Source organism: Aspergillus bombycis (genome assembly GCF_001792695.1).
Source record: "Aspergillus bombycis strain NRRL26010 chromosome Unknown contig00111, whole genome shotgun sequence".
In the NCBI taxonomy this organism is placed as follows: domain Eukaryota; kingdom Fungi; phylum Ascomycota; class Eurotiomycetes; order Eurotiales; family Aspergillaceae; genus Aspergillus; species Aspergillus bombycis.
Window position 1 is genome coordinate 53875 of NW_019170113.1, and position 22566 is coordinate 76440.

Genomic DNA, 22566 nt, shown 5'->3' on the forward strand with positions numbered 1-22566 from the left:
CGACTCCAACATAACAACAACCCGATCGGCTTAATTGGGCATTCTTCATTTATTTGGATACTACTGTGTATAAGTAGTAGTAGTAGATATTCTTTCTTCTTTTCGTTTTGGCAAGAAGATCCCACAGCTAAGCTCGAGACAACCTCCAGGCGGATTCATGGCGCGCAGTTATACGTTTCCCGGTGTGGCCGTCATCACTGGAGCGGGTGGGACTGGTGCGATAAGATATCACGAAGCTCCTATGGTTTGTATGGCTAACATGCGCACCAGGTATCGGAGCAGCAGTTGCAAGAAGTTTTGCCTCGACGGGCTGTGACAGAATCGCGATCACAGACATTAACCCAACCTCGTTAGACGAAACCAAACAAGCAATCCTTAGCTCCCATCCTCAAGCTCAGCTCGTTGTCCGAGCGGGAAATATCGCAGATGAACAATTCGTGGACTCTTTTATTGGCGAGATCGCCCATACTTTTGGTCGGTTGGATTACGCAGTGAACTGCGCTGGAATCCTCGGAGATGCTCTGCGATCGACAGAAATGTCGACGGAGACCTTTGACCAAATCAACAATGTCAACTATCGAGGATGCTGGCTATCTTCAAGGGCAGAACTAAGACAGATGATCAAGCAGGAGCCACTACCGAGTCATGATCCCAGTCGCCCTCCTCAGAGGGGGGCTGTGGTCAATATTGCAAGCCAGCTAGGGTTGGTTGGCCGTTCTAAGGCTCGTGAGTCAATGCCTTCTTTTATTTCTGCAGCTTCACTGACGTCTGCAGCTGCCTATTGTAGCTCCAAAGCCGCCATAATAGCCATGACGCGATCTGACGCTATAGACTATTCACAAGATGGCATCAGAGTGAATTGTGTCTGTCCAGGTATAATCGAGACACCGTTGACAACACACAGCGAAGAAATTCGCGAGAGACTGAGGCCCGCCGTGGATATTGCCCCAATGAGCAGGATGGGGCAACCGGACGAAGTTGCAGATACTGTACTGTTTCTGTGTTCCACTTTCGCATCTTTTATTCAAGGCCATGCCTTGGTTGTGGATGGGGGGTATATTGTCAATTAGTGCAACACTGATGAAGTGAAATTGGCATCTACGACACGGCAATCATTGGTTATGGCTCTATTATTGATGATAGGTGAATAATTAAGCTTCTGAAACTCCGAGCTGATTTAATGACTGTACACCCACCAGCCACTGATCCCAGAGCATTTCCTACTAGTACTATTGTAGTCTGCGCGATTAGAATGACCTTGGAATATTAAAAAAGAACCTAATCCGGCTAAGTCTCAAGTAGTATCTTGTATTGTGATGTGATCTCATCCGGTGTCTCCAACTGCCAAGGCCCATACGTGTTGGGGTAAACATGCATCGACTCCAACATAAGACTCTACCACACAGGTTTGATGCGGAGAGTTTCTTTTTTTATTTTCATTTTCTATAAATCTTGAGCTTAACTTAGAGCCACTTTTGTTTTCTCGGCAGCTAATCTAACAGCCTAAAGCAAGAGTCAAAGTATACATGTGGAGTAGCCCTCATGATAAGGCCTGGAGTATGTACACCAAGCTATCCACTGGACCACTATTTTGCTGCGGTTAACCCATTAATCAAAAACGATAGAAGGGGAGTTTGTTCGGAACTGAGATCGTTATTAGACACTGATTTTACGTGCCCTCGAACCTAGACCTTGTGTCAAGGTCCGTCGCTTTTATGATAGTACGTGACTAATCCCGAATGATCAGGGAACGTCCTCCGACACTCCGGGACACGCACCTCACAGTCCTAGGTCCGAGTACTAGTACTGTACTATAGCACCACACCACTCCCAGAGGGCGAGGGTTTCGGTCATGCATGATAATGGCAAAGCAGATATCTCCCATCTACAACAGCGGATGTACGGAGCTGGTACTGTATCTGTAAAACCCTTTCAGTTTGCGTCGAAATCCTGATCCCATTCCCAAGGAGGACCATTGCTCCAAGTCACAGAGATAGCACTCTTGGTGGATCGTGAAGAAAGAACTTGAATGATCCTTACCGATATGTTTCACCTAGTAAGTAGGTAATGTATTTTGTTATGAACTGCTGCCGCTATAGAGTAGGATCTGTCACGCTGCCAGGGTAGAGCCAATCAGAAAGGGATATGGATGTAGCCCCAGCTCATCATCGTGCCCTAACATGACCAGAGCGATAAGATTTGCCTATTAACCCTCGGGGAAAGCTGCCGTGTTCAGCATTATTCTCGACCATCTGTCGATACTTTCACGTGCTCATCAGACATTTACTGATCTTCGCTTTACCCTCAGCTATCCATGAGCGAGTGGGGCAGTGCTAGAGTTGAGCTGAAGAGAAATATCTCTCAAGGACCGTCATTGGCAGGAACGTACATATATTTGCTTTTTCTGTGATGAAGATCACGCAGTTCGTCTGATGTGTGTTGAGCGGGGTAGGCGGGTTCAATGCCGATCCCGATTACCGTGCCCCTGACTTTATGAGAGTTATGTACGTCCATACAACAATACTCTGTAGTCTGGACATGCTGCTCTTCAGTCTCCGGGAGATCGTCATCCGCAGAAAGCCCCGCCCGAGGGCTGAAGCGACCCACTGGTTATAGTTTATCTCTCTTGGCTTGTCCGGCACCCAAGACACCCTACTTTGGATACGATGATATACGCTCCTGGGCCCCCTGGACATTTTGGACCTTGGGGTTAACTCACATCCTTATTCATTGCTGTATACTACTTCAGGCAAGAATTTAACCACCGAGAACCTTGTACAGCTGCTCGACATCGTCGCCAATTTGGAACTCTAGGTCCTCAACCTGGCTGCGGTAGAAGTCTTCATCTCCTCCTGTCGCCGCCACCATGGCTGAAGGAACACTGTCTAGGTATTCCTGCTTGGACATAGAGACTAATATGATTAGTGGTGGCTCGCTGAAAGGAATAATGACGAGTGCTTACCATGGGCATTGACAGCAGCACGCTTGGCGCTCCACATGGCGTGATAGGCATTGGTACTATTGTCGTTGTTGGCATCACCAACGACATAAAGACCGCCAACACTTGACTCCATATTTTCCTTGACTTTAACCGAATTCCCATCCATCTCCAAGCGCAGCTGCTTGTGGAGCCTGGATGTCTGAACAGTAGATACTTGGATGATGATCCCGTTCGCGACCAAGGGGTAACTGCTGGTCAGGTGAACTTTAAACTCATCGTCCCGGGGCTCCATACCTTCCGCGGTACGTTCGACCCAGGTGATGTCTTCTTCCCAGATAGTAATATTGTAGGTATCCTTGATAATTGTTTCCCAGCTGGGCCATCGTGTCTCTGCCGCCTCCTTGTCCTCCTTGGTCAGAACACCACCAGTAACAATATTTATATCGGTGGTCAACTTTCTCAAATTCAACGCAGAGCTAATAGCACTTGCAAGCTTACCAAACACGACTACCTTACGGTTCTTGTAGTCGTGGCCATCGCACCAGGGACACCAAAACATGCCTTTCCCAAAGGCTTCGGCAAACCCCGCCTTATCAGGCAGCACGTCCTTGATACCAGTCGCCATGATGACCCTCTTAGCAGTGACCTTGTTGCCTCTGTCGTCGTAGACCCGAAACCCCTTCTCGAGGGGAACGACGCCGATAACCTTAACCTTGCTTGGGGCCCAGAAAGAGTAATCTGGGTACAATTCATTGATTTGCCGTCGAACTGCTGATCGAAAGTTCAGTGGTACCTGACCTAGATGCATTTAGCCCACAGTCCTTCCTTGCACGAAGAGATCCGCTTACCGTCTTGTCCCAGAACATCATGCATGTACCGTGTCTTGTCGTTTCGGTACTCTTGCGAATCATACAAGAGGGATGTTCGGGCAACTCGAGCGAGAGACATGGATGCGGCCAACCCGCCAGGGCCACCACCGACGACGACAACATCATAGTCCCAGGTTGTAGGATTCCATTCATCCAGTGATGTGTAATCAGTTGAATTGATCTCTACATCATCGAATGCAAGGTCGGAAGTGAGAGTGGTGACCCCACCTTCGGGCTCTCCCACGAGAGGCTTCTGGGGGACAGATAGAGTAGACACAAGAGGAAGAGAAAGGAGGCAGAAGCGCCAAAAAGAAGGATTGAGGCGCACCATGTTTCTGATAGTGAAAGGAAACAAACTATGGGCAACCGCTGGACTAGAAATTGCGAGGCAGGCAACAGATATTTATAGTACAAGATAGATACGCAGTACTTCTCAGCTGGATCACCTTGGATATATCACTGCACAGCTCCACTGTAACCCAGTTGCATGCAATGTGAAAAGCTCCTGCATAAGCTTCAACCGAACTACGGGTTAATAGGACATCTCCTCCGCTCTGGTGTAAGATTGTGGCTTAAAGAGGCTTCGCAGAGCGCAGGAGCTGTGCAGATCCTCGGAGCTGAAGTGATACTGTACAGAAGATCGTCCATTTCAGCCAGCCATTCTCCACTGTAAAGTCTGTTTCTGGGAGATAGACAGTGGAGACACCATCATGTCACACTACTCAGAAGGTGCAGGGAAAGCATACAGTGATATACACTAAGTGACAACGAAAGGCTCTGCTTCTTCCACGGGGCGAAGAGATAATGCTCAGCAGCACAGTACCTTGCAACCCACCCACATAGACCATCTATAAAAGCCAATACTAATCACCTAATAAATACATACGACCATAGGGTGTGGAGAACAGGGCTTCCCGTCCGCTCAGCCGTACTTAAGCCACACGCCGGGAGGTTAGTAGTTGGGTGGGTGACCACCAGCGAATCCCTCCTGTTGTATGTTTTTTTCTTTTTGAAAAGATTTTTGTGAACTTCAATTCACATAGAGCCTTTACTGCGTACGCTACCTTGGAAACATTGATTTTGTGCTTAATATATAGTACACACTTGTATAGTAGTTGGCCTGCCGGCGAGACATCAGATATAGATCCGTACAAGAGTCATTTATATTTTATTTTGAATAACACCACTCACAGTGGCAGTAAAGTAAGTTCTGGCATAACTAATACAATCTTAATTCCAGTTTATACTAATATTGCCAGCTCTAGTTCGCGACTAAAGCATCAGTGATCGTCTCAGATGGAGTGCTTGCGGCAACTATATGGTTAATCTTTTAATTTGACCGATGGCCCATTCTCCAAAGTTGACACAGGAACACCGGAGATGGACTGCCTGTTTCGCCGTTAAGCACGCAAATCAAAGGCTGCACGGTAATATACAGTGCTACCATTCTGTTTATGTGAAGTGGTTGCCCACTGAGCGCGCAGTCCCCGATTAGTAGGCAGTGGCGGGGACAGATCAGGCTGAGCCAGTAAGGGGGAGATACCTGCGGTTCCACAGACAGATTATATATTCTAGCAGCACAAAGTAGCTTATACTATTCGTTGAGGAGGAATAGGATTTGGCTGTCGGTTTTGGGTGCTGAATGCAATATGACACCCCAGAGGGGGAAATAAAAAGGGTGGTACTACTTCTCGGAGAACTAGTCTACAAGGATATGAAACATTCTTTATGGATACACCATTATCATATTAAGTTGATGATGGACAGAGAAGCCGTGCGGAAAGGTAGAAAGAAGTGGAGTGAGAGGCATAAAATCAAATTCAAAAAAGAATTTGCTTCCAACGAGAATCGAACTCGTGCTTGCGGATTGCAGTTCCTTTAGATAGGAGCTGTCATATTGCTATGAGACCGCCGTCCTAACCACTAGACTATGGAAACTTGCTTGTAGTTCTGCTCTACTTTTGGACCTATATTCCCTGTCCATAAGCCGTTCACGCAAATGAACAAGGCCCGGCAGTATCAGACAACCCATCCTATTTCCATACCCTTACTCGGTCAATGGAAATCCCAGAGAAGAAAACTAAGGTCTTTCCGATTCAAGTTTTCATTTTTACCGCCCCCCTCAATCACCCGTATGCTTTGGGTATATGGCTTGTGCCAGGGTTAGTCCCATGCTTTGATCGGTTTCCCTTACACGGTGGAGGAGGTTGCCGTGGTTGAGATAGTTTTGTGGCTGAACAGTGGACCCGAGTTTATCGTAGCTTGTATGTCATTTAAAGGCCTTATATCCTGGCTAATCATATGTTGCAGACCAAAATACATAATCGTAAACACGGAATTCGACTTCGCCATTGATCCGACATAGAAGCCCACTTCTCAAAACAATGATCCCAGCGTAGTGGAAGGTCGAATTCAGAGTGGAACATAACTTAAATCAACATTTCACATAGAAACTTTTGATCTGGGCCTCGCTTTCCCCCCATTTCAGCACCCGACAGATCGGCTTAATACCCTTCCCAAAGACGCCGACAGTCCGGTTGCCAGAACAGTCGTTATCATTGAAGAGATGGACCCTGCAATGGGAATCTGTGATTTTGTCTGGGATGTAGGACAGTGCTCCGCCGTTGAGGATTGCGTCGCGACAAGATGTGCTCCTGGTTCCGGAGAAGAGCGTTATTTCTCCCGTGCAGTGATCATTTTGGTATACGGAAAATTCCCATGTTGCGTTTGGGATGGCGTGATGCTGGTGTTGAATGAAAGGTAGGGCGTAGGCTGTGCCGAGGAGGATAAGAGCATTGAAGAGGATTTGCATGATGTTGACCGTGTGTGTGTGTGTGTGTGTGTGTGTGTGTGTGTGTCTGTGGATGGTATTCGCGTTCTCGGTGGTTTAACTGCCGCAAGTCGGTTGGGGAACGGAATCTGATTCTTTCACCTAGAGGTCCTGATATCAGGTAAGCGTCGCAGCCTGGAGTAGTTGGTACGAAACAGATCACAACAGATCTGAACAGAAACAAAAGAGTCTTTGACTGGTTTAGAAAGTTTACTTTGGATTTCACTATTTAATATTCTCCCTGGAGACCTCAATCGGCAAGGGGCACCATAAGGTCTCCAAATATAGCCCACTTACCCAGAACACATATCACCAAGTCTGCATATGCCAGGGTTTCAACGGTGGATTCCATGGGCCAATATTTCCTTTCAGTCGTGTCCAGGGAAAGGTGCATATGCACTATCCCTTTGGCCTCATTTCCTGTGGAGTGGCGAGTGTAGACCATTGCGCTTATTCTCAATTATCGAAGTTCATATGTCCGCCTGGAGAAAGTCGAAAGTTGGATCAAAGGTTGATTCTTCTATTCCCGGTCCTAAATCCAGTACCCCGGCCGAACCAAGGCTGTGATAATCGAGGACCTCGGAGTATCTGCAAATTCTTAATTAATTGTATGGTTTGCAGAATCAATGACAACGCACATCATAAGTTTCCATGTCTCTAGAGGAAGATCGGCATCATTGAACGACCAGTCAAATTTCTCTACAGCTGCAGGCTCGTCGTCGGGATCATGGTAAGGAGCAAGATAGGGGTGTTGCAAAGCGGCCTCAGCTGTTAATCTCTTGTCTGGGTCAAACAAGAGCAGCTGTTCGAGGAGGCTGATGGCTGTTATAACAAATGAGTCCCCTTAATCGTTGGTTTATTCAAGTTAAGGGGTTATTACCATCGTTATTAAATCCGTGGAACACAGCCTTCAGTGGACGTGGCTCCTGTTTCGGTAGCGAATTGACGACCCGCTGAGTCTAGAAGGCCTTTCATGTAAGTGTCTAACTTGGCCTCTTGTAAGACAGGAGTGAAAAAAACTCACATTTCCACTAGTAATTTTCTGAATTACCTCTGGAGGTGGGTTCCCGAGCACTTCTGTGATCAGGAAGAACTGGTTAATGTGGTCTTTCCCTGGAAACAACGGCCTCCCTCGAAGCATTTCGGCGAGAATACAGCCCGCGCTCCAGATATCCACCATTTTACCATATCTCTGCCATGTAAGCATGATTTCCGGTGCTCGATAGTACCTCGTCGAGACATAACCAGTCATCTGAGGTTCTTGTACTCGAGCCAAACCGAAATCGCAGATCTTTAAATCACAGTTCTCATTGATCAGGAGATTGCTTGGTTTCAGGTCACGGTGTATGACGCCGGCAGAATGGATATATTTCAGTCCGCGCTGTAGAAGGTCAGAAAATCTCTATCAGATCATTACCTATACGAGAAGTAATACCAATATCTGGTACATGAAGTATTGAGCAAATTTATTGTCCAGGGGCCTTGCCCTTAAGAGTCGGCTGAGATCAGTCCCCAGGAGTTCTGTTACCAGGTATCTACCAAAGCCTGGCATCAGTACGCTGTGAGGGATTGCCTCCAAGATAAAACTAGGTATAAGTAGAATTTTTGCCATACGTACATGTCCTCTAGTGGAGAGATAAAGATATCGCACAAGCCAATAAGCTGCCTCACGTTAGCGTTGCAAGCGTGTCACGACTGAGGGGGTCCAAACATTCTCATGGCGCAACTGTTTCAGAAGCTTGACCTCTCTATATGTCCGCTTTGCAATGGAAGCGTTGACAAAGGGGTTTATCATCTTCTTGACAGCGACATGTTGCTGAGTTATTTGGTCATATGCGGAACTGAAACCCCTTTTGTTAGCCTGCAAAATCAGAGGTCATGGTCGCTTTGGACCCAATTTCAGGGTAGTAGGTGTAGTATATACCACACAAGTCCGAACGCACCCAAACCGACCGGTTGCACATTTGCGTATCTGATGGAATGTTATTCTACACCGTTACAAAGTATCTCACCCATGAAGGCCAGTACCTGTTGGTGGTTTCGAACGTAGTACCCAAGATTTCTGCACGAATAAATTCCATGCTGTTGTCCAGGATCGACGTGACAGTGGTGCCGGGTTTCTAAAAAAAAAAAAGGGATAAAATAAAATTAAAAACAAGGCCCAGAATAAAAAGGAGAACAGAAAAGAGGGATTGAAGACGTCAGCCCTGCCTTTTCCCACAATGACGGGGGATAGATTCAGTCGAGACTTTCGGCTCGTTGTAGCGTAAATGGAGACCACCGTAAGGCCACCAAATGGGGAATTCCAAAAGCTACCTTGTCCGCCACTTGTCCCTTGTGGGTTAACGGAATAAGACGCGTGAAAGAGAGAACTGCCGTTATCCATCCGTAGGCCTAGAGGGCTCATGTCACCCAGGAACTGGCCGCCCTGATTGGCGGGATGAGATGCCACCAGCAGGGTGCCCCCGAATCAAGGCAGCCAGCGAGTTTTTGGTGCAACATTTCTCACGTATCCACTCTCCTTATATCCACACTCGAGCCAGATGGACGGAGCCCCTATATTTGGGTAGCCCATAGTCCTTGTCAACCGCTGGCGTGCCAAATGTCCGTCCTGGGTGCCGGGACACATTCCTCCCGCTGCCAGCTCACTATGCAACTCAAGGTCTCATTTGCTGTCAACTCAGATCATGCCGAGCTGTTATGCTCGCAGGGTAGAAAGAGCAAAGAAAAAACATCATTGGAGTCCATTTGAAGTGAAGCATGCCACTCGACTAGCCACCGCTCGACTCTTATTGCCACTGGATGCACGGCTTACCACAACTCCCCAATCACAACCTGTTGCGAATCTTCCCTTTAACAACTGACCGAACACAAAGAACACTGTTCGTATCATTTCTTCAATTCTACTGACAGTACGACCCCGAATATGGTTTCCGATGTCCGGAATTATGTTCCGAAGTTTGCCACACAGCCTTAGGACAATGTTTCCAAGACAGTTCATTCGCGTGGATTCGACTTGACAGGTACGAGTCTTACAGGTTGATATACAAACGTCTTCTCACATTATATCAACCTCACCAAGTTCACCACAACAGTCAGACACCTCACTTCTCGACCAAACTAGTCTCCATGTGAAATTAGAAACTGCCAGCCGACTGATGTAGAAGCAGACCTCGCTTCTCAATCACATATATCGAGCGTCACAGATCGAAGCCACCACTCCACGGTTCATGAGAACCCCGTCATGCTCTTCTCAACAGTCAAACACCCTCCTTGGCCATAGGAACCGCGACGATGGAGCTCACAGCCACCGCGAGCAGAGCGTGCCCACAACGAACCGAGAGAAGTGTCTTTTTCCTTTGGCTACACCAAGCGTATTGCATACGAGCCAGTGCTCACCGCTTATTTTCTCCAGGGTTATTTCATTCACCATGGCCCCTATACCCCCAAAAGCATCTCAGCATCTCAGCATCCTAGCATCGCAGTATCCCGGCACCCCAGCGCTCGGTTCCCGGATCCACCACGTTAGGGGGAAAAAAGAAACTTAACAAACCAGAACACAAGAGGCGACACAAGCCATTCCCAACGAAAACACAGCAATGCATGTGAAAACACACCCTACGCCACCCAGCTCGCTTCCAAGTGGACTAACGTGAGGCTCCGCAAGCCCTAGATATCCGGCGACTATTCGGCTATTCCACGGTAGTAACTCGGTAGCTGTCAAGAGCTAGCCTTCGGAACCATAGTTCCAGAGACCCTTCTTCAGGACTAGGGGAGCCCGCTATTGCCTACGAAGCTCGTCAATTTTAACACCACATATTGGGTGGCTGTCAAAGGCTAGGTAGACGTTTGTCTTTCTCTTCAGGACTCTACCTGATACCGAGGTACATACATGCAGATTGGTATTGTGCACGCCACCATAGAAAAGAATGAGCAATACGCCACCATGGGTGGAGCTTCAATGACATAGTCCTACACTGTGGCGCATTTCGGTTCTGTTGGGCCAGACCTAGGTGCTAGCCCTTTACCAATTTTGAGAACTACGGTGGGCTGCTGCGTGAGATTGGTGAGGGGCACGTATCGGCCATTGTGGCAAACGCCATTCTGCTCTGATGTATTATCATCGCGATTCCCCATAATTGGGAGAGAAAATTTGCTCAAAGGGGGAAAGTGGTAGACAAACACACATCTACTGGTCCGCCCAATTTCTTAGCAACGTTAAGATAGGTGGTAGGCACTAGTGGTAGGGTTCCGAAACGCTCCTGTCAGGTACTAGTACATCCCTGTGGTAAAAGGATCATCACCGCCTAAATAACCTCCAATCATATGCGTTGTGGAGTGTGGCAGAATTTGAGTGTGGGTGGGATGGAAGCATGGATGACTAATATACGGAGTAGACAGCCAATAATTGTCGATCTTATCATGAGGACAGAGAGTTGGTGGTGGCAATTATCACTGCCTGATACTCCAAAAGCGGCAACCTGCGCCTTTGATCGACACGATACAAAGCCATGTCGTCATAAGATGGGGTGAGTGACATACTGGGAGCCACCACAAAGGAGAAGAACACGGCCTGGAGGAGCCGACTTCGGCGGAAGGCGTCTAACCTGATCAGCTAGAGAGTGAGAGGAGATCAACTTGGTCCTTGCCTTATCGATAGGCATAAGCCCTATCATGATGGCCTGCAAATTATCTTAACCTAGATCACCGGAAACGTAAAAAAAGTGTAACAAGGACACGATCTGTTTCTAGCGTTTATTTCTACGGTGTATAAAAGACAAGATATATACAGCCTAACAATCATGCATTGACAATTCATTCAGGCGATCATCGATGATACAATACATTATTCACTGCGTTTTCTTCGTCGTCGACGCAGTAGATGTGGGCGCAGAGTAGAGCCACACGATGACGAAGGCCAGGAAGCCGCCGATAACAGACCAGAGGCCAGCGATCCAGACCCATCCTCCGCTGATCTTCCAGCTGCGAGGATACTCGTTGTGAGCATAGTGGCGGACAGTTACCTCGTGCTTCTCCTCGATATTGGTGAGGAAGGGACGCTTGTAGTTGACACGGAAGGAGAAGATACCGTGTTGGTCGGGGACGGTGAACTTGGTGCTGTAGATGGTGCTGTTTTCGGTCTTGGTGGAAGGCTGGAGGTCGAGGCGATGGAAGGGAGACAGCATGGTGAACTCGAGCTGAAGGGCGTCATTCTCGGGGACCTCGAACGGCACATACTTGTCGTAGCTGTACTCAGAGACCTCAATGCTGAAGACCTGTGACGAAGTTTTGTCAGTTCATTGCTAGCGATATTTTACAATTGTGTGGCAATCGTGACATACTGTTTCGTTCTTGATCCGGTAGATCTTAGGGTTCAGTTCACCATCCTGGGCTAGATGATGCTCAATTTTGCCAACCTTGAGGACTCCAGTCTCCTTGAAGGTCCAGGCGGTCAGCTGTTTGGCAAACTCCCGGTTAGCAGTCTCAGACTCCTTTCCGTCACCAGGACCCTTGACGGTGGCGGAGAACCACTTGTCCTGGAGACTCTCGACGGAGCCCAGAAGAGTGAAGCGGGCAGAATTCCGGGCTTGCATGGCCGAAACAAGAGCCAGCTGGGACCCAGAAGCAAGAACATCCTCAACCGAACCTACATCCTCCTTGGGGTTGTAGCTATAAGCAGTTGCCGGGGCGCGCAGGATAGGCGCAAGAAGTGGGTTGGAATCGCCGAGAGTGTGGGGGGCGGCCCTTGGGAAAGCCAAAACACCCTCGCCGTCGAAGAAAGCCTTGGTGTCACGTCTCAACTGGCCGGGCCGTTGGAGCAGGAGAACATCGTGCTTCTCATCTGCAGAAAGTTTGTCATAGTTGAAGTGATCGACAACAATGGAGGAACGGTCGGTAGACAGATGGAGATCGAGTTCCAACAGGAGCGAGCTGATAGCGCTGGGCGTGGTGGACTTGCCGGAAAGGGCGAGAAGGACGTTGCCGTCTTTGTTCATGAATTCGATGAGGTTCTTGGGGCTCAAAGAAGGTCCAAAGCCTGCATCAGGAGTCAATTGATTTGCACTATGGACCAGATCATAGTTTCAATGGGACAGTCTGCGAACCTTTCGACCGAGGAGGAAGGAGGAGGACATGGTCGTAAGCTCTCTCTCCGAGCTCAAACAAGGAAAGCTTGTCGCTCTTGGGCGACTCGAAAGCGAGGTTGTATCCCCGAGCTGTAAGACAGTTAGCATCAATTGCCTCCACCTGTCAATTGCACCTCACCTTCTAGATCTCCCCAGAACGTAGAATAAGCATCCTTCTCAGCCTCATCCTCCAGAACTACCAGTAGACGGTTTCCTGAACTACTCAACGCATGTACAACAGCCAAGAAGCCGAACAGCAGTAAGGAAAGACACCACCGCATCTTATAGGGATCCGCGCAGCGGAGCGAAAGAACGACGGCGAAGGATCAACAGAGGGAATACGTTATCAAAGCTGGGGTGAACCGGAGTTGTCATGAAGATCGATGAGTATGTAAACGGGCGACGTGTTTGGACCGAATGCCAAGACTCGGTCGCCGCTTTGGAATTGACGGGCGCATTGCATTGCCGGACTTTCGTCACTTTCAACCTCCCCTCTCCCCGTCGCACGTCTCAACCACGCACACCAACCCCCAATTGCCTTTCCCTGGACCCCCGGGAATCGCTCAGCTCTACGGTTAACCAATTGCACTCAATCAAGTGCGTTGTTCTTTTTATTCCCACCAGTACCGGCTACTCAACCGTCTCGCGACTACCGTTCCTGCGAAAAGTTTCTTTTAACGTCCGACTACTTCCTAACCCTTTCCTATCACAATGACTACCCCTCAATTCTGGTCGACGCCTCTTCGCTACCTTCGCTGGGCCTCTCATGAGAAGCCCGCTATCTTCTACTCGCTTGTCGTTGGTGCCATGGGGCCCGTCATGCTGGTGACTCTCCCCCCGATCAGACGGGCCTTTGGCGACGTTGACCCGGAACCCATCCCCCTCACATATCCCAGTAAGTTTATCTCTGCATCTTTCCCTGTTCTTTCTTTCTCCTGTTTCCGGATCTTCCTGAGGCATGGTTGGCTGACTTGACATAGTTCCCCAGGGACCCCGGGTTATCCCGCAGGGCTATGATGACGAGTAAATCCGCCTGTGACTATGAATGGAGTCCGTATCGATTTTCAGATTTGATTTTTACTTGGTGTATTTAGCTGGGAATTCGAGTCAATTCAAAAGACTACCTACCTACTCTGTCGGACATCTCCCGATTACACCGCCTATCGCCTGAGGCTGGGCAGGAGTTTTCGTGTTGTTCCGGGTTGATATCCGGATCAATGGCTTCTGGATTGCTCAAGATGCCCTTCTTGCCATTGCCCTATCAACCGTCTCTATACCCTCCCGGTCTACGGGCTTGGTGGTCAGCGTGACTGCTGTGTATTGTACAGGAAAAATGACTATAGAGCGGTGAATAATGCCATTTGTTTCCTATCCTATGGTAGTAGTCGGGGCGGCTATTCACCTGTGACTCGGTAATACTAATTCAATATATGACCGGTGTCGGGTATCCCAATGTATGCAAGCCAAATTTACCAAGTCAGTAGTGTTATTCTTATTCAGCTGTTGTCATCTCTTCATCTTCGTCAGCAACGGGAGTGTTCTTGTCTTTAGCCTCATTTCCATCTTCGACTTCGATCGATTCAATGTCAGTGATGTCAGTATCGACAGACAAAGTGTCAGTGGCAAAAGTTCCACTTGTATCAGCCGAAGTAGCCTCCGCAGAGGTACTTCTAGGCTCGGTAATATCATTATCTCCATCATCATCATCTGTCACAGCTTCGTAGTCAGATAAGAAAAGCTCCTCATCACTATCAATATGCCAATCACCATCGGGCCAAGTGACCCAAGGGAGTTCCTCGTCATCGACCTTGCAGCACGTCAGGTATGGTAGGTCTCCCATAAGATCAGGATCATAGTGACTTTCATTGATCAACAAAACAGAAACAAACTTGCTCATTTCACCTTTGAGGATGTTCAGGGCTTTATCAAGTATCATGGCCTTGTACGCACTCATGCGAAAAGCGTTCGTATTTGCCTGTTCCTCGGTATCTAGGTAAGCATCGCCTCCGGCGTAGATTGCACGATAGAAAGCGGCACCACCGTCACGAGCATAATAGGTACGGTTTTCGGCGACCGCCATACAAAACCACTGGCTATAGTAAGTCATTGCCGTCCACATCCCAAAGTCCTTCACACAGGGGGTAGCCATATCTTCGGTGCACGAAGCCATAGGGAGTGTTGTGTAGGGACAACAGGTAAGCATGCGGGCCTCAAGTGCTTGCTTGAATTCGACAAGCTGCGCTTGTTTGCTCTCGCATAACTCGTGGACAACACTTGGTAGATAGTCGAGGTCATCTTCTAGAGCATTCCAATTGCCGATGATGTGGATTGCTGCTTCCTTGAAGATCAGCGCCGATCGCATATAAGTGCCCAGCTTTATCCAGTTGATCGGATCCTCAGCGATGAGAGCATAGACATGTGGTCCTAGTTCCTGGAGAGCATCTACAATGGCAGGAAATACCGCGCGGGTGGCTCTAAGGCAGTCGGCTAGATTGACCAAATCCCAGCAGTGGCATAGGACGTTCTGGAGACCCCCCTGGTCTAACAAAGGACAGAGGTCATACAAGATCTTGAACATGTTAGCCCAAAGGAGACGGATATCTGGAGGCCACATGATGATGGGCTTCTGGAGCTGCATATACATGGGGCCATAACGATATTGGTCATCCGGGTCCTGGTGTTCGATGGAACCATTAGCGCCGCAAGTCCTGATCGTCCATCGCGGCAACTTACCAGAACCTCGAGCACTCCGTATCTATGTGATGTCGATTCCACCAGCTCTAGTTGCACACTGCCGAAGTGTCCAATACCATACGATCCAAGCGATGAAAGTAGGTCTCTCAACTCACGCGAACGGGTTTTGAGTACGGTAGAATGTAACCGATATACATCCTCATATATGGTTATGTTTACGTCACCGGCTCCAAATTGTGGGAATTCTGACTCCATTCTGGCGAGACAGTGGACTTAGCTGCCGAGAAGGATCCGAAGGGCATATGTCCCTGCAAGAATAGCAGAAGGCAGAGGTTAAGAAGCGGGGTGGAAGAGAAAAGATAGGTACAATGCGAAGATGAGGTGCCTTGGCTATCTGTGAAAAATGTAGGAATGGGCGAGACGAAATGTATTGTCAAAGACTGTGAGGTTCTGTTGCTGTGTTTCACAATACCCTCGCCGATCGCCATGGCGTCCATGACTCTCCAGGGTGTAAACAAATGACATCTAATGTGCATAGAGATAATATGACCAGTAATAAGGAACACGGCAGCTACTTCCTTCAAGCCCGGTTCATGTGGATGGAGATGTATACAGCTGTACTTTGTGAACATAGAGACACAGATTATCCAGGTATCACGGATCCATGATCGAGATAGAGTCAGACTGACTGGGTATAGTGACCAAGGAATGATGGCACCCATAGGCAGTGAGTGGGAATCCAAAAAGGGATTTGGGTAACAAAGCAGAAGAATAATCAGTCTGAGCCGACTGGCAAACATCAGTTATTGAACGGTTCTGGAAAACCTCCAGGGTTAAAGCCATTGAATAGACAAAGAATAACGCCATATATGCTCATATCTACATATAGCTCATGAACAGCATCACTGTATATCATCAAAGCTCCTAAGCTGATGGAATCCAGAATCAGTCGCATGCTCCTTGCAGACTCCTCACTTTGGAAGAAACAGCCGAGAAAAAAAATAGACAAATACCTCTCAAGATAGAAAGAAAAGAGGCAAACAACAAATGATCACATCCAGTACACCGCGAAATCGCAAAAAATGGGAATAGGTTTCCAATGGTGGAGATTGGAGGCAAAATAACAGGAACCATCAAGACCAGCACCGGGCTTTACAACATAGCCAAAAAAGCCACCTTTTCATAACCCATCACGCAAGAGCCCCAAAGCCAGTCAATGTTCACATTATTAATGCTTTCTGACCCTTTTAACGGTAGCAATAGCCAGGTCAAGCAGGGAAAGGATAAGAAAAGAAACAAGTAACGACCAGCCAACGTCGATGGAGACGTCTCATGAGCAAAGAAAAAAAAAACACAACAACCAAGGATAACTTGATTGGCATCCAGGTCAAACACGAGATCCGGGTTTCCTAAGGTATGGCTCCAAATATACTGCAATTTGGCCTCAATAGCTTAATCATCATGTTTTTGACCTAGTGTTTCATAGGTCAAGAAGAAAGGCATCTAATCCGTATAGATGCTGGAGGTGGGGGCGGAAGTTTGAAAAAAGGATTGCGCAGATTTTTATACTCCCAAGGCGATGGTCTCCCGAGACAAAAGGTTGAATTGAAGCTACACCCCTGGGATTCATAGACAAATAAAAGGGAAAAGCATCCTTTCTACCGCCGGCGGGCTGGATCTCTTTCCCTTGTTGGCTGTGGCCTACTGCGGTCCGAGTATGCCGACTCCGGGGTATATCTGGGATCCATTCCTCCTATCCGCGGGTCTGGGGCGGTGGTAGCAGGGTAAGCTATTCCGGACGTAACAGGGGAATAGTCCGATTCTGTTTCATAACCAGGCCCAGGGTACCTTGGGTTATTTCTCCCATTTTCGTAGCCATAACCAGCGGCGCTGGTGTATGTATATGTTTGGTGCATGTCGCAGACACTGGGGGTTGGCTGGGTGCAGAATAAGGAACCTGCGGGGGAGGATACGTCTGGCCAGATCCAAAGGGTGAGTGGTTTGCAGGATATGAAGAAGAAGTTGGATAAGGGGGACTCTGTGTCTGCCCGTAAGCGGGTTGAGTGTAAGGATCCACATATTGCTGGGGAGGTGGTGCAGTGTAGGCAGGTGGAGGAGATGGACCCGGCTGCTGTCGCCCTTCATGAATTGAGGAAGATGCATAGGTTGCTGGAACCATGTTAGGTGGTGGTTGAGACACACTGTAGTCTTGAATGTAACTACCTCGTGGATAGCCTTGGTCAGCGCGACGGAGCACATCTGCCTCCCACCGAGCAGAGTCAGCTTTGAGATCAGCAATCATTTCCTACAATACGATGCCCGGTCAGTTATCAATATTTCACTCAAGAGAAGGGGAGAAGACCAAGGTTCAGCTCCGCATCGTTCCACTTACTGAGGTGAGGTTTCTATAAGCACGGATAAAGTAGCCCTGGCGGCCCTGTTTTCACATCCAGTCAGTAACAGGGTTACAACGAATGGCTCATTTGCCATTGCTGGACCGATTCGATTCTCGGTAGTCATTTTTAAGGAAATATCGGGAGACACACTTGGTGGTTTCCAGGTCTTACGAGAGCATCATTTCCAAGGTAACGGCATATGTCTGCTTGGATCACTTCCCGGCTGATTCCATCACCGGGAATAAAATACTCGTTCTGACGCTCCGGGCGTCCTTCATATCCAAGGCGTCCAGTCATTTTGTCCAGGGAATAGGTCCAGTATTAAGGTACTATAAGCCAAGGGATCCAAATGGGCACCAGGAGATCCAGGGAATCCGGAGAGGTTATGGAGTTGAAAAAGGTCCAGTGATGGGAGATGATGTCCTTTGGGAGGGGGGTTGTTTTGGAAGCAGAAACAGCAGAAGTACAGCTCTAATAACAGAGTGCGTCCAGGTAACTCCAAGGCTGATGATAATCAAGGCTAAACCGGAACTTTTTGACAAAAACACCCACGATGCAGAGAACAAGGTGTTAAGGGCAAGCGAGTCCACAAGACTGATCTCTCTTGGATATTTCACCAGTTGAGAGAGTAAAGAAAGAAATCCAGGTGACAGTTATTGCCCACAGTAGTTGTGTGAAAGACTGGGGGCCAAGATGGGATTCTTAGTCTCCTCAGGTTGAGTATCCGAACGGCAACGACAGGACCAGAGAGTCGAGAGGATGGGTGTAGGATGAGTTGTTGTAAGAGTAAATGAAAAGAAAGCGAACTTGAGAACAAGCGAAGAGACAAGGGTTTCAGGTGAGGGGATAAGGGGGCCGATCCTAAGTGGGGGCACTCCGTCGCTGATGATGACTCTCTTCCTTTTTCTCTTTCCAAGCACTCCTGTATACTTTTGGCTCTTTTTTCCTTCGAGCTGGCGGGGAGATGCCAGGGGTGGGCTTGAATTAGGGAAAGGGAAAAAGGAAAAAAGGAAAAGAGGAAGAAGAGAGAGGGAGCGACGGTAGAAAAAAGGACAGACAGGCGCACGGGGAGATAAGAAGGCGAAAGTGGAGGGTGGGGAGGGAAAAGAAAAGACGGTTGTGGGTTTGTTTGTGCTGGGATTGGACTGAATGCAAAATGGACTGAACGCCGCGCGGTTGGCTATTTGGGCTGTTGGGCCGGTTTTGGGCTGCTGCTGGCCTTCTGTCTGGTGCCACGATTGACTCCACTCTTCCCTTCAGCAGAACATTCGAAGTGGTTGAAGGACGGCTTGGGCGAATAGGGCTTGGAAATCTGAATGATTTTCCTGTCCCTAGCCGTGTGCTTATTCGTTTATTGGGTGAGAAGAGGGGGAGAATTTTTTTTATAAACTAAAGATTTAAATCCAGAATTATAATATTATTTGAATTGAAGAGTTTCTCTGGAGTAAAGTTTTATTCCTTTTTTTTTCTTTTTTTTTCCCTATTTCTCTGGTGTTCTCCGGTCATGATTATTTTGAGCTCGACCATTACGGAGTATCCTTCCAACGGTGATCATATAGTTAATGAATCTGTTGTTTACCTACTGGATCAGTAGGCTTCCAATTCATCAGATTTTTGGACCCATCGAAGGAACCATGGGTAAGTGGTAAGCTGAACCGAGACCGTCCATCAAGAGCACTTTTTCTCAGCCTGCGCCAGCCTCACCCACTTGTTTCTTGTCTCTCTTTTCTCTCCACCACGCAATGACATGACTTATTGCTTCATTTTTTTTTTAATGGTGAGGCAAAATGAGTCAATAACACTCGACATATTAAAAAAGAAACATTAAGTCACAACATAAACTGAACTATGGAGTAGAATTAACCAATCCAGGGGTGGTGTCTCTTCCATGGCTTTCATAACTGCTCAAGTAAGACAGCAGGAGACGTACGCAGCAAGGAAGACGGTAGTACCACTACGACTTTCCATGAATAACTTCCAAAAGTCAGTGGTTTCTTGCCATGGAAGAACCGGGTATATTCTCATCTTATTATTGAGTGACACAGAGCATGTTCCTCTTCTCTTTTCTCTTTTCTTTCTATTTTTTTTTTTTCCATTCCTGTTCGTCTCTTCTGCAGACTGCAACATCAGCCATCAAACTCAGTTTGTAGATCCTGAAAGACAGTGTTTCGGGGAACTTGCCACTCAAAGCTCATTGTGACTGACACGAGAAGGCGCCTAAAAAACAAACCCTGGGCGTCCAATCCATGTACCTGAGCGACCAGTCAAGGTTTGCCGTTGCCGACAAAGCTGTCAGCCAGTCAGAAAGAGAATTGACGATGTTGTTGGGCAGGAATGCGTGGCGGGCTTTGGGCACTCATTCGTTCTGACCGCTGACACTAAGGCATACTACGCTGACACTACAGTGCGTACTACGAACTAGTTCATCCACTCTCTTCTCCATACTGGCCCTGTCAACCGCTCCGCCGTAAAACCATTTCTCGATCCAAGGCTCGAGCCGCCCGACCCGCTACCCGGAGTGGAGGATTCCAGTCTTCTTCTGGTTCAACGTATCGAGAGGGTGACTAATGACTAGAACCTCGAAATTATCAACAGTGAACCAAGATAATGAAGCCAGCCTTGCATCACTAACGAGGTGGACTATTATTCACACACCACCATTGCCTGCGGTTCACGGTACCATGACCAGTGCTATAGCCATTTCTGGCCAGCTGCATGATCGGCTCCCTCCCTTTCTCTTCTCAACAATCTCGCCACCGCCTGCTTCTGCAGGTTGGAGACTTGGAGTACGGATACTATCCGTCTGATCGGAAGCCCAGCCTTCCATCCCCCCCAGGTCTCTCTCCTCTCCTCCCCCTTCACTAGGGTGTGGGGACTGGATCAGAGGCTCACCTATAGCCATCAAGATTGAGGTATTTCGTCGAACTTTCAAAATCTAGTGGAAGATCTTCTGGACGAGTCAAATCAGGCCCTCTCGGGGATCACGTTATCCCCTTAGCCCTCACATGCTGATTCCCTAATCCACCTCGACGTTAGTTATATGCAGCGGTGAGTCCCAGAGGGTGGATCCTATCCGTTGATGCCCGAATGACATCTATCCAGGTGTCCTTCCGCTGCTGCACGGGGGCGCCTTCGGTACAGTAGCTGCATCTAACCTAGTTGCCTCGCTAGAGAGCAGGTACCTAGATCCGAATGGCGCTGATTAGGACAGTATTCCATTCATTGAGTGCCTTCCATCTTGCCTCACCGGGAGATCATCAATCTGAGGATAGATGAAGAGAGGCTACGGCTGCCGCCTGCATTGCTAGCTAATATAGTTCGCGGAGCACAAAATCCAGACTAAGACCATTGGAAAGTCTCGAATTGACTCGATAATGTATTAGAGACCGCGGACGCCCCGAAAGTCTTTTCTCGTTTCGGAACATACGATTGACCTTCCATGGACTGGCTATCATGGTGCATGCGGAGTGCTACCTTTGCCTCGAGACAGGTTCTAGTGCCAATAGAATGAAAGTTTCTAGGACTCATGCGTGATGATATCATTGCGACTCCGTCACATTAAATTCCAGATGTACTCCGTACTCGCGATGGCAAACTCAAGTAAATCAGTTTATCGACCGATATCCAACTTTCTGTTGTTATGATCGCTTTTATTTTTTGAAGTCCATGGATTGTTTCCAGAGTCAACTGATCCATTGCATTGTCGGGCCTGGTATGCCACCAAATCAAATAATTTTCGCTTCGACCACGTTGCAGCAACGTCAAGTCATATGGTCAGGAAGGGCGAAACCTTGTGTGAATATGGACAAGTGACACCCTTTTATTCCTTCTCGCGAAATGACCTGGGCCCAGTAGGGCTGTTGCGATTAGGGGTTGTGGTACAGGAAGTCATACCTTAGGCCCAAGTCACCTCCGTAATATCTTTTGATCTTTTCGGGATAAAAATGCTAAAGCACGATATGAACCATAAGATATTTAAAGAGAAGAGACAGATTTCCACCTACAAGGCCACATAAGCTACGCGTTAACCTGGATTGCCCGATCGCACTGTAGCCTCGAAGCCTTTGCGCAACAAGAAAGTGCATGTTCCATATAATCGGGATTTTCATCGGGTAATTGAATTTCAGGTTTCGGAAGTTGCTGACTATCTTATTGTACCATTCTTTGTTTACCCATCCAGTCGAAATGTTGCCGGATTATCCCCAAACCCGTCATCTTGGGTCGCAGATAGTGAAGCAAGCAGGAGCGCAAAGGCCTTAAACACACAGGCCATCAGAAGTGCAAATTTTTGCAAGCTGTCACTTGATAAGCTCGTCATTTTTCACTACCTTGATAGCCAGAAAAAAAAGAGAAAGAGAGAAAGAGAAGGACAAAGATACAATAAGCCATATAGTGTACCGACACCTCTAACCTCTATGATCTAGGCAGATTATGTGACATGAGTACTACTAGCATTTAATGATATGGGGTTAAATGTACTGCTAGGTCTAGTGTAGTGAATAGGCTCTTCATGGTATCCTCTCCGAAGTATTCAGATTTATATTTATGGTATGTGGTTTCACCCTCTGGAGGTTGGAAGAAAATACTATATATATCATAGAGTTGCAAGCTCTCTAGGCGTTCGTTCTAGATTGACACTTAATTGAGAGGAGCTTCAAAGCCTAGCCTGAGTCACAACCATGAAAAAGACCATGTAGTACCAGGTCTAGTG

The 22566-nt window shown here is 47.9% G+C and overlaps 7 protein-coding genes across 7 annotated transcripts; 2 read left to right on the plus strand and 5 right to left on the minus strand.

Annotated features, from left to right (window-relative positions):
• Window positions 1-157: 157 nt before the first annotated feature.
• Window positions 158-1070, plus strand: ABOM_010085 (SDR family NAD(P)-dependent oxidoreductase; the record flags this gene model as incomplete). The annotated part of the gene is made up of 3 exons (XM_022537213.1): window positions 158-215; window positions 271-726; window positions 775-1070. 3 exons carry the CDS (start codon window positions 158-160, stop codon window positions 1068-1070), a joined length of 810 nt encoding a protein of 269 aa, XP_022385178.1.
• A 1687-nt stretch (window positions 1071-2757) lies between these two features.
• On the minus strand, window positions 2758-4141 carry ABOM_010086 (NAD(P)/FAD-dependent oxidoreductase; the record flags this gene model as incomplete). The annotated part of the gene is made up of 3 exons (XM_022537214.1): window positions 2758-2912; window positions 2963-3739; window positions 3790-4141. The coding sequence occupies 3 exons, from the start codon at window positions 4139-4141 to the stop codon at window positions 2758-2760; spliced, it is 1284 nt and encodes a 427-aa protein (XP_022385175.1).
• Window positions 4142-7110: 2969 nt separating this feature from the next.
• On the minus strand, window positions 7111-8435 carry mpkC (mitogen-activated protein kinase mpkC; the record flags this gene model as incomplete). Its single annotated transcript, XM_022537215.1, has 7 exons — window positions 7111-7228; window positions 7279-7462; window positions 7521-7599; window positions 7665-8021; window positions 8076-8175; window positions 8259-8302; window positions 8352-8435. 7 exons carry the CDS (start codon window positions 8433-8435, stop codon window positions 7111-7113), a joined length of 966 nt encoding a protein of 321 aa, XP_022385176.1.
• Window positions 8436-11490: 3055 nt separating this feature from the next.
• On the minus strand, window positions 11491-13046 carry ABOM_010088 (dolichyl-diphosphooligosaccharide-protein glycotransferase; the record flags this gene model as incomplete). Its single annotated transcript, XM_022537216.1, has 4 exons — window positions 11491-11916; window positions 11983-12677; window positions 12745-12855; window positions 12905-13046. The coding sequence occupies 4 exons, from the start codon at window positions 13044-13046 to the stop codon at window positions 11491-11493; spliced, it is 1374 nt and encodes a 457-aa protein (XP_022385183.1).
• A 430-nt stretch (window positions 13047-13476) lies between these two features.
• Window positions 13477-13792, plus strand: ABOM_010089 (NADH:ubiquinone oxidoreductase subunit NDUFA3; the record flags this gene model as incomplete). The annotated part of the gene is made up of 2 exons (XM_022537217.1): window positions 13477-13660; window positions 13746-13792. The coding sequence occupies 2 exons, from the start codon at window positions 13477-13479 to the stop codon at window positions 13790-13792; spliced, it is 231 nt and encodes a 76-aa protein (XP_022385184.1).
• A 465-nt stretch (window positions 13793-14257) lies between these two features.
• ABOM_010090 (uncharacterized protein) lies at window positions 14258-15714 on the minus strand (the record flags this gene model as incomplete). Its single annotated transcript, XM_022537218.1, has 2 exons — window positions 14258-15439; window positions 15499-15714. The coding sequence occupies 2 exons, from the start codon at window positions 15712-15714 to the stop codon at window positions 14258-14260; spliced, it is 1398 nt and encodes a 465-aa protein (XP_022385160.1).
• A 1534-nt stretch (window positions 15715-17248) lies between these two features.
• ABOM_010091 (putative transcription factor RfeG) lies at window positions 17249-18152 on the minus strand (the record flags this gene model as incomplete). The annotated part of the gene is made up of 3 exons (XM_022537219.1): window positions 17249-17764; window positions 17852-17896; window positions 18027-18152. 3 exons carry the CDS (start codon window positions 18150-18152, stop codon window positions 17249-17251), a joined length of 687 nt encoding a protein of 228 aa, XP_022385159.1.
• Between the last annotated feature and the right edge of the window lie 4414 nt (window positions 18153-22566).